The 17976-nt window shown below is 41.8% G+C and overlaps 1 protein-coding gene across 1 annotated transcript in view; it reads left to right on the top strand.

The window, feature by feature from the left end:
- Positions 1-214: 214 nt before the first annotated feature.
- The window catches only part of fam184ab (family with sequence similarity 184 member Ab), a 56834-nt gene continuing 39072 nt past the window's right edge, over positions 215-17976 (top strand). The window contains exons 1-8 of the mRNA XM_041064562.1: positions 215-316; positions 1440-1598; positions 2594-2833; positions 3170-3253; positions 4103-4354; positions 8304-8439; positions 9232-9413; positions 12355-12540. Coding sequence (XP_040920496.1) covers positions 1503-1598; positions 2594-2833; positions 3170-3253; positions 4103-4354; positions 8304-8439; positions 9232-9413; positions 12355-12540 — 1176 coding nt within the window. The 5' untranslated portion in view covers positions 215-316; positions 1440-1502. The remainder of the gene's footprint in view (positions 317-1439; positions 1599-2593; positions 2834-3169; positions 3254-4102; positions 4355-8303; positions 8440-9231; positions 9414-12354; positions 12541-17976) is intronic.

The following is a 17976-nucleotide window of genomic DNA, read 5'->3' as shown; positions in this document are numbered from 1 at the left end:
AAAAAATAAACCATAAATACCAGCCTCCCTTTTATCTTACTGTTTTGTTATTCTACCCTCATGTTTTCCTTACTTTATCCCCACACTATGATGTCTTACTGTTTTATTTCTAGCGTCCACTTTAATTTTTGAACAAAATATACCCAACACTGCAGTCAAAGCATGTCAGAATGGGTTTCCTCTTAATGCGTTGCAGGTTATCTATGCACTGAACACGAAAAACGATGAACACGAGGCCGCCATCGCCACTCTGAAGGAGGCCCATGAAGAGGAGGTGCAGCAGATCCTGTCAGAGACCAGAGAGAAGATATTACAGGTCTGTTCTCTTTTCTTCAGTTATCTGTACTTTGCATTTATTTTTCATCACTCAGACCTTGCTGTCTCACTTTTAAATTCAAAGGCAGTGTTCTCTTGAGTGAAGCTGAAAAGTCAGAAAAGTTTACTTGGTTAGATGGAATGGAGCTGAATTGCAGACATTTGAAGTGAAGGGAGAAAGCAGTCCTGTGGGTGTGAATGATTATTAATTTAAATAAGTAATGTAATCAATTCCTGCTTCCTGGGTAGAATAAGCGAATGTATATCATTACTGATGGATTGACACCTCTTGAGTTATAAATAACTTTTTTTCTGCTTAAACTGATGAATTAGTGCAAAGCTTTTGTACTTTTTGGCATCAGAATGAGTGAGCTTTGATTGTTGGCAGGATTTAAACAGCCAAAAAGACATCTGCTAAACTACATTATTCCTCTGTAGGTGCATGTTATTTCAGAGCCAGAGAGCTGAGATCACATTCACAACAAACTCATCAATATTTAAAATACTGAATATTAATAATTTAGGTCTATATGTCATCATTCCTAATGAGAGTTACTTCCCTGACAGCGGTGTGACTAACCTTGAGCAGCTGAACATATACGCACAGACATTTACATGCTATACTTCTCCGGGGGGGGGGGGGGGGTTGGTGGTTTACTGGTGTGCTTTGAATGCAACGGAGTGAATTTAACAGAATTTAATGTACCCATTTAATCTTTTCATTTGCCCTCGATAATGAGCTGAATCACGCCAAACTCTAAAGTCTGTGCACGTCAGCCAGTCTATTCAAAAATGCAAGTTTAATTAACGATGAAATCCACAGTGTCTATTTACAGTTGCCAAGGAGACCTTTATGCTTTTGTTTACTTTCACGTCTATATTTTCTGTCCTGTTGATTGGCTTGTTTGTCAGAATATCTAAAAATGTCAGTGAAGTTTGGTGGAATTCTTAACTTTAACTTACACAAAGCATTTTTGAACATTTTCCCACAAATTCAATAATTGGCCTTCAACGTGGTGCATGTACCTAAAGATTGCATGTGCCTTTTGTCGTAGATGCTGTTATTAAACAACAAATGTTAAAGGACACAGTATGGCTAACTGAATCCTACATGTTTGCTCCAGTACAAGAGTAAGATCAGCGATGAGCTGGACCTGAAGAGGCGGATCCAGTCTCTGGAGGAGTCCATGGAGCTCCATGAGAGGATGAAGAGGCAGGCGCTGGCTGAGTTCGAGAGCTACCGTCAGCGGGTGGAGGACATGCAGCTTTGCACTGAGGCTCAGGTAGACGGAGGAATGGTGTGGTGTCTGTGTGTGCGTGTGTCTTTGGTAATAGGCAGCTGTGCCCAGCAGGACGCAGCAGTCTCAGCTGCAGGTAATCAGCACTAATGTCTGTTTCTCCGTCCTGCTGTGAGGCTGGAGCGTCGCTCTCTGTCAGCATCGCCGCTTTCTTTCGGCCTGGACGTTTGACTTGTTGTGTAGTAATAACAGTGATCAGGGCTCCTTTAGGCTCCAAGTGGTATTTCAAGTGTCTTCAAGAGGACGAGATCTAATACACTTTCATTTATGCTTAGCCACACACGTGTAGCAATACCTGACTTAACGGATTGATTCCTCCTTAAGTTGTACTGATAGTAAACTCATTAAAAATAAACTTTTAAAAATAGAATTAGGATTTGAGTCTACCTTATGTTTTTCCATCTTTTGACTCCAGAGCTGCTCGAGCGCTTCATGTTGCACAAAATTCACCATTCAAATGAACCTTTCGAGCTTGTTTTCAGGTACAAATTACACCTGGTAGTTAGTGGAAGTGAACGTGCAATTACCTGCTGCTTTGGTAAATGAAATGCTAATTTGAGACTGTGTAGACAAATTAAATGAAAGGCTTAAGTCTGTATGTGAATCTGAGATGATCCTCACCCGCTTTAGTGAATTTTGAGACCACAGATCGAATCATCAGTATTGAATATTGGTACCAATAGGTGCCTGGTTGATGCTGACATGCTAAATCAATGTAGTACAATGGTTTTCTTGTTATATTTGGACATTGACCTATAGCTTCCTCATCAAATGGTTGGTTTCCGTTTAGTGTGCTTCCTGGTTTTCAGTGCTAATTTAGAGCCGACAGGTTGGCAGCCAGAAGGTCAAATTCCCCTGAGCCGGTGCATCACCACCTGGCTTGGAGCTTTTTAAAAGTTTACCCGCTGTGTAAGAAGCCTACATATCCATAAATCAATCCTCCTGTTAGCTCAGTCCTTTATTCCTGTCTTCTTTGGCAGCACACGCAGCGTGTGGTGTCCATGTCCAGGGAGGTGGAGGAGATGCGGCGGTCCTTTGAGGAGAAGCTGCGTACGTTCAGCCAGGCCCAGGCCCAGTTCGAGCAGGAGAAGAGGGCTGCTCTGGAGGAGCTGAAGGCCCAGCACAGACAGGAGATCCAGGAGCTCCTCCGCAGCCACCAGAGCCAGAATGCAAACTACAGTAAAGACCAAGAGAAACTGGGGCAGCTCCATAAGGCTGAGGTAACTCACTAACTACTGCAAAAGTAGAGCAGCTCCTGAAAGCCAAAGCGACAAACTGAATCACGACAGGGGAGACCAGAGGAAAGTGGGACAGCAGTGATTACTGACTTTATTAACTGTTTGCGTACAAGCCAGTGAATTAACCAGCTTCATCAGCGCTAGGGCACAGCAGGTCAAACTTTTTATATAAGGCCCCTGAAATTATCTCACAGGTGTCAGGAAACATTCTATACAGTTAAAGTAGTTTTATCTTTCTTCATAAAATCACTAAGACTGTAAAGGTTGTTTCAAGGTGAAGGCGAGCCCTCCTTCACAGTTCGTACTGATTTGTTTCAGGTGGATTCTTTGACGGAGCGGGTGGAGGAGCTCAAACAAGATAAGAAGAGACTGGTGGAGGAGTATGAAGCCAAACTCAGCAAGGTACCACAGCCACTGCAGAGGACACGTCAGCTGTTTGCCCCTTATTTCTGCAGTGGTTTAAACAGCTGTATTTTAGAAAGAGAATACATTCATGTATATAAAGTGAATTAATGCATGATGATGGAGTCAGGCTTCCACAGCGTCGGATTATAAATGCCATTCAACGTTATGCAAATATATTTTCCAATATACTAAGGACAGCATGGTAATTATGTTTGTTTGAAACCTGGATCATATATTCATTCATAGTGAACCTCAAGTTTAACGTTATGCTCCTGTTTTCTGCAATTGAATTTTAAATAGTAATTCACGTTCATTTAAATGGCTTTTTTTTTTTTTTTTGCAAAGATTAAAAAGGTTTAGATACGTTTAAATACAGCTGTATACAGCTGTGTGCACACAGTATCTCATCTGGAACTAGTAGAATTGATTCCACACCAGGGTGTCATTAAAAGTAAAATAGATCCTTGGATAAGTAATGGTTCAAAAGACAGAAAGTTACATTCCCTGGCGCTTGTATGTTGACCTTGCTGAATGTGAAAGCTGTGAGGCGAATCATTTCAGCAGAAACCGTCCTCAGTGACAGTGAACGCTGTCAGCCAACTCATTTTGGCTTCAGCTTTCACTTGCATTGATTGTGAGAACATGAGATTGCATTATGATGAGAAAGTTCTTCAAACTGTCCAGAATGCCATCCGAGTTTCAGTGTAGAAAAATTGGGGAAAAAAAGTAAAACAAAGCTCAGTGACTGAGGCTCAGTGCTTTATGTTTTATACCTCCATTAAGTTGTTTGGATTTAGGTGTTTCCCACAGTGATGGACTGTTTCACACCAGTTTGTCTGTCCCCAGGCTCAGGCCTTTTATGAGCGTGAGCTGGAGGCCATGAAGAGAACCCAGCAGCTGACTGCCGACAACCTGTTGGCGTGGAAACGCACCGAGGCCGAGCTGCGGCGGGAGTTTCAGTCTCAGGAGGCGGCGCTTCAGAAAACCCTTGGAAAGCTGAGGGCGGAGCTGGCCAGGGTAACGGACGAGGCCCGGGAAAACCGAGAGAAGTCCCACAAGCTCCAGGCGTCGCTGACCACTACTGAGAGCACCATCAAGGTGAGTGTGAACCCCAGACAGCTGATTCAAACACATCGCCTTCCTTTGAGTCACATGCTCCCGCTGTAACAGAACCATAAGAGACAGGACATCTTGTAATTTAATAGAACAAAGTCTTATACGATTGGCTATCAGTTTTTATGGACAGCTTTTTTAAAGGTGTCTTCAGACAGAAAGTGAAGCAGATTTTTGCTTTGCGTGATTCACACAAATTTCACCACTGGACCAGTTGTATAGTCTGTGTTGATTCGTTTCAAACAGCCAGTGTTCTGAACTCCGGACTCATCAGAGACTCTGATTCTCCAGCCGAAACATTTCAAAATCTCGCCGTCCCAGGCGAATTCACGTCTTCTTCTGATGAATTTCTGATATGCTGTAAACTTCAAGGCATAATGTTGCCCTCCACAGTCATAAATTTCCTATTCAGCTTATGTATTTTTATATATGGGCCATTGGAGTGGGGATACTTTAGAACTGCCCTCCCAATAAGTTGGGAATTCTTTTCAGAAGAAAAACAGACTTGAAAAAAAAAGAAGAAAATCTCAAACCCGTTAACTCCCTACATAGTTGCTGCCTTTCACTTCTGTTTCCATCACAGTAAAATATGAAATGGTAGACTGTTTCTGCATAGACCAGGTCCAGGGTCCATCCGGATGTTTGCCGGTGACTTTCAGGTAGCTGGCAGAAGCCTTTTCACGGAGCTCACAAACAACCCTCTCTAAAAATTCACGTCAAATCACTTCTTTCCATGCAATCACAATTTTGCATCGCATGAAATTGCAATTGCAACCGCTCCGCCTCTGAAATTTGCCTTGTGTTCTGCCTGAATACACGTTTGGCAGCCTGGTCCTTCCACAAACACTGACGCTGTCTCTTTTCAGATGCTTTTTTTTTTTTTGCAAATAGACAATAATTAACCATTTAAAATCTGCTGGTGTTGAAAGGATCATATGGACAGATCAGATACATTAAAAAGAACTTTTTCACAGCCTGGCTTTATCATTGTGAGTAAGGTCCTGGACATACAGTTGTATCAAATATCTAATGAAAAGAGCTCAGGAAAAAAAAAGCATTGCTATATTTTTTTTTAATCCCTAGTCCTTTTTTTGAAATCGTACTTTCTGGGCTGTGTAATGTCTTTGGAGTAGACGCACATGATTAATCCACCGTTGAAAATAAAGTTGACATGTGCTCTAGGGGAACCGGTTAAGTAGGTCTGTTTTGTTGTTATGATATGCTCTGCAGTTTGTGTGAAATTATCACTGATTGCACAGAAGACAGGAAGGGGTCCTCCCCTCTGAGAATATGATCAAGGTCAGCAGTGGCTGTGTTGTGCCTGGAGTTAATAATTTCATTAGTTATCAGAGCAATTAACTGTAACCCAGATAAAAGAAATGACAACAGAGCAGGGAGCTTGAAACCAAACTCACTTGACAGCTCTTCTAGATTCTCTCGTTTGATACAAGATACGAGACAAGATATCAGAGGAATAAACAATCCGATCTTGGTCTTTCATATGGTACAGAGCAGATATTTTGCATTGTTGCCAAGGTAATATCGCAATAATCTCTTAATAACAGCCTCAGTCCATGAACGCATCTCTTAATCCTTCGACTCCTGCTTAGAGCCCATTGTTGAGAGATAATAGATTTTAATTTAACCTCAGCAAGCCCACAGCAGACGCTTTAATGTTTGGTTTGACCATGACAATGCACATCACATGTCTTGTTTTTCCTCTTGCCTGTAGTTAGTAATCGTTTGGTTTCCATAAGGGCGGCACTTTGCTCGAGAAGAGTGATATTTTTAGACCCTCTTCACTAAATTTCGTTTCACTCTGGAAAATTAAAATGTTGCACCAAATCAAAATGTTCCCAAGTCTCAGGAGGCATAATTACTGTACGGGCGCACTTCATGGGTAGAAATAGTAACATCAAATATCAACTTAACACCAGCGTAAAGCACTCGTGGTTGGTGTCAGGATGCCGCAGCTTGCTGCTTCAGTGTTCTCTGTCATACTCCTTTAGCTTTATGATTTAGGAGGCAAATCCCCGGAGAAATGCGAGCAAATGATCGCTTGGAGAAACCGAGACAGACGTAATTAATGGCTGACTGTTCACAGGCTTCCGTAGGAATATGCATGCCAAAAATTACAAATTATCCCCCAAGTGAAATGCTCCACTCAAGCTTTGTTAAATTGCTGCTGTCGCTGTCTTTGGACCAAATACTTTGCTCTCAGGTAAAGCCCATCTGGACTGGTTGGTGAAAGCTTTTAGTGAGATAAAACAATAAATCATCTAAAGCACAGTTTTCAGGGCCTTTTATATTTAAATGAAAATGCAGGATTCAGCCAGGTCCAATAAGGATGATTGACAGAAGTGAGGCTGTGTGTTTTGTGTGTGATTTTTTTTTTTTAAATTGTTTTAATGTGTTAAAATATGATTAAGGTTGAATGAGAGTTAGTGACTGAATGTCGGCAAAAATGGGATTCTTCTTTTAGCTCAGATAAATCAACAGAGATACAGTTAATTAAGCTATTTTTACCCCTCTACTCCAACCTCACACACACACACACACACACACACACACACACACACACACGCATGCACGCACGCACGCGCACACACACGCACACACACTGTTGTACACTATACTTATGGAGACCCCCATTGGCAGAATGTATTCCCAAGCCCTTAACCCAAACCTCTTTGGTCCATATTCAGTAATTCTATACTCAATATATGTATTAATCCGCAGCTGAAAATAGTCCCCAGCTAATGCACTACTTACTGAGGCATGTTTGCTAAAATGTGTGATATGTGTGATTTAAGAAATCACTGAGCCTTTTAAAAAAAATGAAATTGTAACCGTCCAAGGTCTAAAACCCAAACTGTTCCTCACAAAGATGCACAACATGGACACACACTCTCACACACACTTTTTATGGTTGACTTATCTGAACGCAGCGGTCACCGCGTGCAGCTACCTGCCATGGGCTCATCAGGGAAATCAGCATACACATACACACTGTAACACACACACATCAAGTCTAATTTGTGTGTGACTCCTCCGTGGTTATTATCATACTGAGATTTCATTGTCTTAGCTGTAGCAGCAGTAATTAAGTTTGAGGCAGACCATTTGATGGGATTGAAAGATGTGAAATTGCCTCTCATGAGTTCTTTCAGAGTGCTAAATCACACAGCTACTGCGGTGTGTGTGTGTGTGTGTGTGTGTGTGTGTGTGTGTGTGTGTGTGTGTGTGTGTGTGTGTGTGTGTGTGTGTGTGTGTGTGTGTGTGTGTGTGTGTGTGTGTGTGTGTGTGTGTGTGTGTCTAAAATCCCTCCCTGAAGTATAGTTCTTACTAATTGAGCGGCAGTCAGCATTTACATTCTTGATCATCATTATTAGTAGTGTGCTACCAATATGCCTCATACTGCAAGTCTGATGAAGTAGCTTTGGTTTTCTGAGACATCAGTAAAGATGTTGACCTCAGTGTGCACAGCCACAGCTTATAGAGTTAGAGATAATTATCATAAACATAAACCAGCTGTTTGTTTTTTTTTAACTCCAGTCAAATTTATCAGTATCTTAAAATGAGTTATCAGAAGCGTGTGGATTATTTTTTTTCTTTTAGCTCTGTTTTTGGTTTCTACCCACTCCTGAGGGAAAGATCTGGCTCTTTAGCTTCTAAATGTTTCACTCTGCTCACCAACTAGTCCAGTAGAAAGTTGCTGGCTGAAAGCAACACTATGAGGCTGTGGGGCAGGCAGCTTAACAGTGATCTGAAGCTCCATGAAGCTGTGGTGAGCTGCTGATTCAGGTGATAATTCTCACTTAAACAGTGAGTGAATTATAAATGTACTCCTTTCTCCACAGTTGTTTGAGTCAGATGTGGCTGCCGTGTGTTAACAGACTTTTCTTTTGCGCCGTCTGTTCTGTTTCGTCTCCAGGACCTAACCAAACAACTGGACGAGGTGACCCAGAACTCAGAGATCGTGGAGATCCGTCAGAAGGAAGCTGAGTGTGAACTAGAAGCAGCCAGAGACCGAGTTCAGCAGCAAGCAACCGAAATACTGCTCAAAGCCAGTAAGACCCTCATCCTCTTCTCTTTTCTCCTCTTCTCTTCTCATATGGACCTGTAGTTAAAATGCAAGCGAATCTTTGCACCGTGCTGCCCTCGAGACACCTCCTGGATTTGTCGTGCAAACACATCCACTAACAGCTCCTCTCATCTTGTCTGAGGCATCTCGCTCTGTAACACTTTAATGGCGTATTGCTGTATATCCAAGCTAATGCTATTCCCGGTCCCTGAGAGCCAGAGGAAACCCTTCTCACATCAATTATGCCCAGTTTAAGGTGTGTGTTTGTGTGCACTCGCTGTGTGTAGTGTGTTGCATGTTCTGATTTAATATCTCCTGATGTCTCTCCGTCAGTACTTTGTGCAACAACATTACATAAACATTACTGTCTCAGATGTGTGGGCAATAGTTGAAACTTATGCTCGGCCCATTAGCTCCTATGAGCTCCTCGTGCCCAGTGAGGATGTTTTATCACTTTCCACTGGAGCTGCTTGCATGTGAGAGAGACAAATAAGATCCAGCTGGTAAATGCAGCCATGTCAGCTGCATGTCACCAGCTAGTGCAGATCATGGCTTCTCATTTATTTAAACTTCAGTGGGACTAAAGGTTTGATTGTCAGGCTAAGCAAGTTTTACTCCAATGACAAAACTCATTGTGAATCCAGGACCAAGTTATAAACTGAAATCTGCTGACGACGGTTTTATTCGGCATGTGTTGGTGGCGAGAATGACAATATGCAGATGACGTCGCTTCGCTGTTTGCATCCTTCTCACGCCTGTCGGCTCTGTCCTGCCATAGGTCAGATCAGCAGCCTGCAGGCCACCCAGATGACTCAGGAAGCAGCCATCAGGGACCTGGACAACGAGCGGAGCCGGCTGAAGGACAAGGTGCTGAGGATGGAAGAAGAGAGGGAGGCCCTGCAGAGCCAGAGCCAGGCCCTGGATGAAAGACAGAAACAGCAGATCCAGTCCCTGGATAAGGTGTGTGTGTTTGGCAGTGGTGTGTTTTGTATTCACATCAGGCGGGAATGACCGTGTTATGAATAGCCAATAAGTCATCAAGAAGCTGTGACTGAACTTTTTGTTATTCTTTGCCTTAGACCTGTTTATCATCTTTAAAATACAAGGACTAGTAAGGAATTCTGTTCTCATACTGTGGTGTATATGTCCTCGCATTAAAACCGAAAAAAAGACGTTCCACTTTAGACCTCAGAGATCTCCAGCAAGTCATTAGGATGCAGGTTTAATCCACAAGATGTATGAACATTGGTCCTATGCCATAATTATAAAGGCAGAGCAGCTGGATTGTTGCATTAATGATGAAAATAGGAAGTTTGTACGCTCTGTTTCCTGTGTGATGTGAATGAGGTATTACTTGGTCCAGGTCATCAGCCAATGCTATCATCATTTTTCCCCCAAAACTCCTGAGTAATCCCCACAGTTCCGCCTTGTGGAGAGAAAAGCCCAAAAGTAAAAGACCATTTGTTTGGTCTCTAAAGCAATTCTCATACTTACTTGTCCAAAACTGAGAAGAAAACCGATTTATTTCTTTGATTCGATTTGGAATTTCTTTTTTTTTTTTCTCTTATTTATTTTAGTTCTGCGACACAGAATTGTCTGTGACTTTACAGAGCCGTTAATCCCCCCAGTGTACTCTTGTGAGGTTTTGCCCAAAGCCAGTCTCTATAGATGTGAAAGAGTATTTGACAGGAATTATTAATATATTTCAGGGTGTTCTTCATACAGATCACAAAATGTTTAGGCATGAGCATATAGCTGAGCAGAATGCAAAAAATACTTCCCCTCTTCTTCTGTCTTCCTGTCTTTCTTTACCTTTCTAAACCTCAAGTTACTTTCATTCTTCTGCAAAAAAAAAAAAAAAAAACTTCCTCCAGATGAAGAAGAAAATAAATCTTATGTATGCAGCAAAGTTTAAAATGCCGAGTGGGCAAAAGGCAGAAAAAACGTACCTGTAATTATCAAACTGTTGAAAGAGTCAAACCTGTCGATCACCGCATTTACAGACTCTGAGAAAAAAAAAAACGCTGCTCCTCTTTTTAAAAACCAAGAAGCTTAAAGGTCAGATGATTTAAGGAACAGCGCAGTCAGCAGACCAACCACAGCCGACGGTAAATGTCAAGTGTTGCTGCTTCATGTGTGTTTTCTCATCTATCTCTGACATTTGTGCGGCGTAATCCTCTGGGAGCTGGGAGAGTTCTCCCACTGAGCGAGGCTGCTGTGAATCTGAATGTCTTCCTGAGGATAATGGAAGATCTCACACCACTTAAACTTTCCTGCACCTTTCTGTTTCGGCTGTAGCAACGTCTCATAGCGACGACTGATTTTTGCTCTAGAAGGATTATTCACATAATCAGGCTGTTGGTGAAAGTACTGCAGATCGGGATTTCTAACCAAAAAGTTTTACATTAAAAAAAAAAAAAAAAACTGGTGATATTGAACTTTGAATGTGTTTTCCAACTTTTCTGCTCTTAGTAGTGATTTTTGGCTCAATTGTCCTTGAAAATAATCAACATTAGCAGACTAGAAAACAAAGAACACTTCAGATAATATTGGTGGTCAGACTTAATTATAGAAAGTTATGTAAAAGTCGTTACATTAATGTGAGGCTTGGTTTTCTTTTTCCTCTTCTCTTATTACCGCCATCTTTTCCTCATTTACTGTTTCTCTGTGGGTCCTTGCCTCTTCTTCCTTGTCCTCTTGTCGCAAAAGGAGAAATTAACCTCCCAGGATGTTTTCAAGCCCTGTTGTTCATGCCACGCTGTGGAGATGTTTTCCCCTCGGGTTTGTTTGGCCATATCATATCACAGCGGTCTTGCTCAGTATGACCAGTTTGATGGACAGTTCTTGGTGGATTTCCAAAACAGGCCTTGGATTCGAGCAGTAATTGCATACTAATATGGCTGCATCCCTGGTGGCATATTAAAGTTTTTTCATGTTATTGCCAGCGTCTGATAATCTGCCAGATACCCAACGGTTCTAATGTGACTGGTAAAGTCTAAATAGAATTTAAACTGTGCTTGTTTTAGGTCAGGTATGTTGTCTTTTTAAGCGTGTTGTCAGTGATGGAAGGTTGTGTTAATGCATGGCTGCCAGCTGTGTAGCTCAGCCACACCTCTTATCTAAAACCAGTTAGTAGCAACTCATTATTTAACAGCTTGCTAGTATGTCATAGTTCAGGCTAATGTCTCTGTCCTGTCCTCTGTCCTCTGTAAACATTTAATAACATCTTTCTAATAATATCTATCTACAGCTAATCACATCATCCAGTGCCATTTCAGATGGAAGAGCCGATGGTTGCCCAGCTGCTTTGTTTCTTTCTGTGTGAAAGAACCAACTGAAAACCATTGTTTCAAACACAACTAAGAATCTGAAGCAATAAATCTGCCGCTGTCATCAGCTCGAGGGCCGGGGCTTAGCAAAAGGTCACTTAACTGCATCTGTCTCTCCTGATTCTGAAGACGGCAGCTGACAAACACCAGCAGCATTTAGAGTCATAACGACAGTAGGGTTGTGTTGCAGACTGATTATAGGCTTCATAGCTCCATAATCAATAGCCCCATTATCAATAATCCCAGATGGAGTGTACTCTAGAGTCAGCTGTCCTCAGAGACTGGATTGCAATGCTGTACGAAAAACAAATCTGAGTGTGAAGTGGTGAGAAAGGTTGGACCGGAGAGACAAAAACTCAGATACAGACAGACAGAGTACAGAATTGATTCCTTGGCTGTGTCTCAGTAAACACTGGCAATATGGCTGAATAATACAGCATATGGTGTGAATGTCAGCTGAAGCTCTGTGTGTGTGTGTGTGTGTGTGTGTGTGTGGCTCGTCTGTCATTACACTCACCTCTGAGCGTATTTTAAACGCGTGTGCATGCATATTTATTTCCTGTGTTTGTCAGACCCTGAATGAGGAGAAGGTGTCCCACGAGAAGGATATGAACAGTGTGCGAGCTCGCTACGAGGAGGAGGCCAGCCAGATGAAGGAGAGCCAGGCTCGAGCTCTGGAGGAAGTCGCCAAGAAGCACAGACTGACTCTGGAAAACGCTCTGAACAACGCAGAGAAGGACAAGAATCGCCTGCTATCTGTGAGTACACACACACACACACACACCAACACATACTCAACCACACAAGGTTAGACCAATATACAGAGCTGATGTTGGCCCTTTATATCATAAAAATCAATGATGCCCATCTGTGATGTGACGGAGGCTGTCCCTGACCACAGCTGCTGCAGGTGCAGCTGCTGCTGATGATTATGAATCCTACCTTTTCCGGAAACATCTGACGCACATGCAGTCAGAAAAATATGTTTTTCCTGCGTCGATGAAAACAAAAGAATCTGTGGCTGGAAATGAGAAACGAATACGTTTGAGTTTGACAGGTGCATTAGCTGTCACACACACAATGAACAAAAACACACAAATTCATTTTCAGATTTCTGCTGCTCCTTGTGTGATCCGTGTTTATTGCTCAAAGCCGGGGGGGAATGAACAGCTGTATGTTTTAATTGATCCTGCATCACTGAGCTCGGGGCTCATCTCGAGCCATAAAGACAATGTTCCTGGGACACTTGTTTTCTGCAGCTTGGTGAAACGATTACTCTCTTTATAGACACTACAAGTTAAAGTATGTTTACTACAATTATTATACTTCAATATTTTCATTTTCTTTCTCTGTGTCTGATAAATGAAGTCAGTCGGCTGTCGGCAAGTAAACTTCATCTACCATGATCCCAAAATAAAAAAAGACTTTACAAAATACCACACACACAGGCACAGAACCTCAGAAAGAGAAAGTTGGATCCATCCATCACCCTGACCTCCACACCTTGACTTTCCACTGAAGGGCATTCTTAGGAAAACTGGGGCTCGGATCGGTACAAGTGATGTATTGATGTTTTGATAAACACCTTTACAATTTCAGTATCTTCCACAGTTTCTCTTTCCCAGAATCCACTCACCCACTCCGAATCTGCAAGTTGTTGGAATGAGTGCTGATATTAACTAATATAAAATTTAACAGGGTGATATTTGGGGATGACTCAGTCAAAATACAAGCTGTCGACTCCCTCGGTCTCTCTGCGTTCTGGATTTGCCGCCTGCCAAAAGATTTGGACCTGTCACAGTCTGTTGATGTATTTGTTCATAAACAAGTGGTGATGATGAATGACGGACATCCTGTGGTGTCTGCATATGCTTTAGTTTGATCAACACCATACCAGCGATCACGCTTATATTGTGCATGTGTTGAGGTATGTTGAACCTTACACTGGCGCTGGTATCCACATTAAAAATACAGGTTATGAAGGAAAATCCCACCTGTATGTAAATTTACAGAGCGTGACCACAGTTCTCCGCTGTTTGCTGTTGGAAGCTGCTGAAATAAAGTTTCTCAGGGAGGAGGCAGCCTTACAGACACTGGCTGAGCTGGGTGAGGGAATTCAACAAGTAACCAGACACAAACCTGCCTCTCTAACCTCTGAGCTAATTTTACATTGTTCACTGGCTACACCATCTGCTACGAAAGCGGGAAAACAAACTCTGTTTGCCTTGAGACTCTGAAATGTAAATTTTTTTGTGTCTCACAAAGGTCGAAATACTGTTCCAAAAACTTTTCTTTTTGACACGGATAAAATTATGGAAAGAAACGCTGAATACTGAGTTTGGCACTCAATTAATTTGGCGTGTCCTAATCTTTGTTTCCTCTGAAACACTTCCTCTCTGTCTGTAAAAAAAAAAAAAGTTTGTAGCCTTGACTGTAAACGTTGGTATGACAACAGAATGGAGATCTAACATTTTTGTGCCGCTCTCATGAAGAATAAACGAGATTATTATGCAGATTTTCAGTGGCATTAATGAGGCAAAGTCATACATTTATTCCCTTAATTAGTTACAGACAACATTTACTTTCTCTTAGACTTTGTAATTTTACCTTTAAATGTAACAGTGAGTGGAGGCTTCTTTAAAAGAGGTTAATCAATGTTTGAAATGGGGAATGTACCAGAAATTGGAAAGGTATGATATCATACACACAATATGTTGGTTTGATAAATGTATATCTGTAGTTTAAACTACTTTATACAGAGTTTGTTAGGCACAGTTAAGTTCAGTGGTTAATCTTCATCTCTAAAATAACTAGCAACTAGTTGTCAGATAAAGTTAGGGAAGTGAAAAGGTACAATTTTTCCTTCCTAATGTAGGGCAGTGCGTTGAGTGCCTTAGCATTGTGCTTGTACTTGGTGGCTTCCTGTGGCTGCCTCAATGTGCTTATTAAAACCGCGGCGGAGCTCTAATCTTTTTTTAATCTTTACAGGGAAAAGAGCAATAATATCTAAAACGGACAAGCTGTTACTGTTAATACTGACCAGCTCGTCACTGCAGGAAAGACGTGAGTCAGAGAAGCCGATGGTGGCAGCAGCAGTTAGAGGAATTTAACGGCAGGATAGGTGTCAAAGAAACAAGCTCAAGATGGTGTGTGTGAGGCCTGAAGATGAAGAGTGAGAACGTTCTTTTCTTTATTTTTTTTGCCTCAAGGAACATGATCAGTGTCAGCAGGAGCATAACCAGAGGTGACTTCCAAACCGAGGGTATGACTGAACCTTTAACATCCTGAATAAAGGTTTAAAACTAATACAGCGTCAGACGTAGGTGTGACAGGTGACACAAGCTCAGATTAAAAAAAAAAAAAGATCTCTGCAGAGCTTGTCTATAGACTGAAATACATCAAAGAGGGCTATAACAGTGACTAAGAAGCTGGCAAACTCAAAGGAGGAAATGCAACCTACTGACGAGGGAGCACACTTATATTTGTCACCTTTGAGTGTCATCTAGGACACCTCTGAGCTCACACAACCTGAGCGGCTTGAAATGTGCGTAACCTGGGGGAGCTTCTGTCGGTGACATAATCTTACAAAAGAGATCCAAAAAAGACAAATAAAAATAAACTCTCCATGGAGACAAAGTTCAGAGACGTGGCGGCTGATGGGAGCCACATGTGGAGAGTATGAGCAGCCTGCCTGGTGTGTCACACGGGTGACAAGAGTGTGTTTGACGCTCTAATGTGCTATTTTTGTGCGATGCTAAAACTGCTACTCCTCCTGTTTCGCACACACAAACCCACACAGCAGCTTTAGTGTGCCATTGTGTTGGAGACAATGAAATGCTAATTAGATTAACACGCTACCTACACAAGAGGAAAGTATGGAGATACACAGAAAGAGAATGTGTCGATTTTCTTAGAAATATGAAAAGTTGTACAAAAAAAAAATAATAGAGAAATTTTAACTTCTCTGTTAAACTTTGATTTTTTTTCCCACTTCTTTAGAAAGTCTAGATGACTGTGATTAACTGTATTAAGCACCAAAATCAGGAAATTAAGGCTTAGAGAAGGTGTTGAGTTCTGACATTTAAGAGGGTGCAGGACCCTTAGATTTAAATTCATAGCCCCACTTGTTAGCAGATGACATTTACTGCTCATAAAACCTCAACTGGAAACTATAAAGTGAGTCAAGTAATCAAAATTAGGACAAAATGATGTGATAGAGAAGGAGACGGATGTGAGCATTAGCGCACGGACGTGGCTCTGGCAGCCAGCGTGTGTGTTTCTAAAACTTCCAGCATAAATATTTCACTGCTGCTTACTTAGCACAGAGTGTGTTTCAGCCCTAACAGGGCTTAAGCCCGTACATGCAGTATACACCCGCTTCTTAGATGGCGCTTTTACGCTGCTCGTCTGCTGCATATTCTATGGTATATATTTTTACTCTGTCACCTTTTTTAGCTCTTGGGAAGAACATCTGAGTTTTCCTCAGCTACAGCGAGTTCAACCGAATCGATTTATGAGCTGTGAATGTGAATTCCTCTCGAGGATCAAAGAAAACACCTGATTCATATCATTATTGATCCTGACTTAAAAAAAATGTAGAATGAAGAAGGCTTTAATGATTTCACAAAAAGATAAATCCTATAGATGTACAGAACAGAAACCCCTGTACACTGCATTTTATTTTTAATATTCAATGCAACAGTCTTGTAAAAAAAACATCCCTTCATAGCACGACTAGGGGTCAAAACCCCACAGAGTACCTTTACATGTATGTTGAATATATATACTGCTATATAGTTATCTGATAATTCTTCTGCCTGATATTCAGATAACACCGAATACCCACATTCCAGTATCATGACGACTCTGTACCTGATATGTGACACTGAAATTGCCCCCAAGAATTACAAACTGGACCCTGGGACCAGTTTAATGAGCCCGAGGTCTCGCTGTTCCAAACCACAGCCTATCACTAATTTGACTCCAGCCGCGGCGTACAAGTTCCTCCAGCCTGAAATAGCCTTCTGATGATGCCTAATCTCCGCTGAGGCCTTTATTCCAGTCACACACGCCCATGTGAAAGCAAGTGATCAAGTATTCTCTTGCATCAAAGTTGCATAATGAGGACTTGTTTTAAATGATATTCCACAGTAGGCCCGATCAGAGCTGACAGCTACATTAAGAGAAGAGCGTTATGCGTTCCCATAGTTATTAGAGATGCATCCCATATGCAGAGTTCCTCTTCTGTGGCGCTGTGTGATTTCCATGGCCTCACATGATTATGCTGTCGCTGTCGGTGCAGAAATGTCCTGATTGAAAAGACTGTCAGGGAGGAGGAGGGCGAGGGCGAGTGGCAGTGTTCATTGACTTCTCATTCACTCACTGCTGCTGCTGAGATCTGTTTTATATCTTTTCTGCTAAATCACGGGTTAGACAGACGAGAAGAAATTAGTCTTCATACCTCTGTTCTTCATCACAAGATTCTTCTGTCTGATCTAAGTTTCATCACGTCTAGTTAATCATCTTTTCTTTCATCACCTCTATTCTTTCTTCACTTTAAATTATAATGAGAGTTGTCTGTGAGAGGGCTGGGTTTGGAATTTAAATGAATGGGTCGGCTCTGCGTCGGTCTCGCCCTCCAAATGGAGCAGCAAGGTATGACATGAATCCTGATGCGTCACGTTTACATTCCTCCCCGTCTGGCTTTGTCTACATTGTGACTGACCAATGACGAGAAGATTCCCTCTGTGTCGTGGCCGTGATAGAATCAGACTGATGGATTCCAACCATTTACATCTGGCAGCTTACAGTTTTCAGTATTTATGATTGATCCTTGTTTGCTGATCAAAACAAAAATGCCTGGCTTACCTCTGTTAAATAGAGAGCCCAGTTTTTCATTTCAAGAGTTCTGTTGTACTTTACTTCCTTTCTTGTAGAAATTGTAGGACAAAGTGTTTAAAATTGAACTAATCGATATTTGAGTTTTAGCAATGGTTTAACGACGACATTAACAATGTTCAGAGTGATGGCCCGGGTGTTGCCCAGACTGATAAACCCACAGAGAATTATCACCCAGCTCCTCAGTCTCTCTCAGCTCATTGTTTTGCTTTTATGGCCCATGGCTGTAGGGATTGCACCCACAACAGCAAAAAGTTAACCCAGCAGGTACGACACTGACCTGGTAATTATATCTA

This window comes from Toxotes jaculatrix, chromosome 19, assembly GCF_017976425.1.
Source record: "Toxotes jaculatrix isolate fToxJac2 chromosome 19, fToxJac2.pri, whole genome shotgun sequence".
Taxonomy (NCBI): Eukaryota; Metazoa; Chordata; class Actinopteri; family Toxotidae; genus Toxotes; species Toxotes jaculatrix.
Note: the sequence above shows the minus strand (reverse complement) of the source record. Positions and strands in the feature narration are given on the sequence as shown.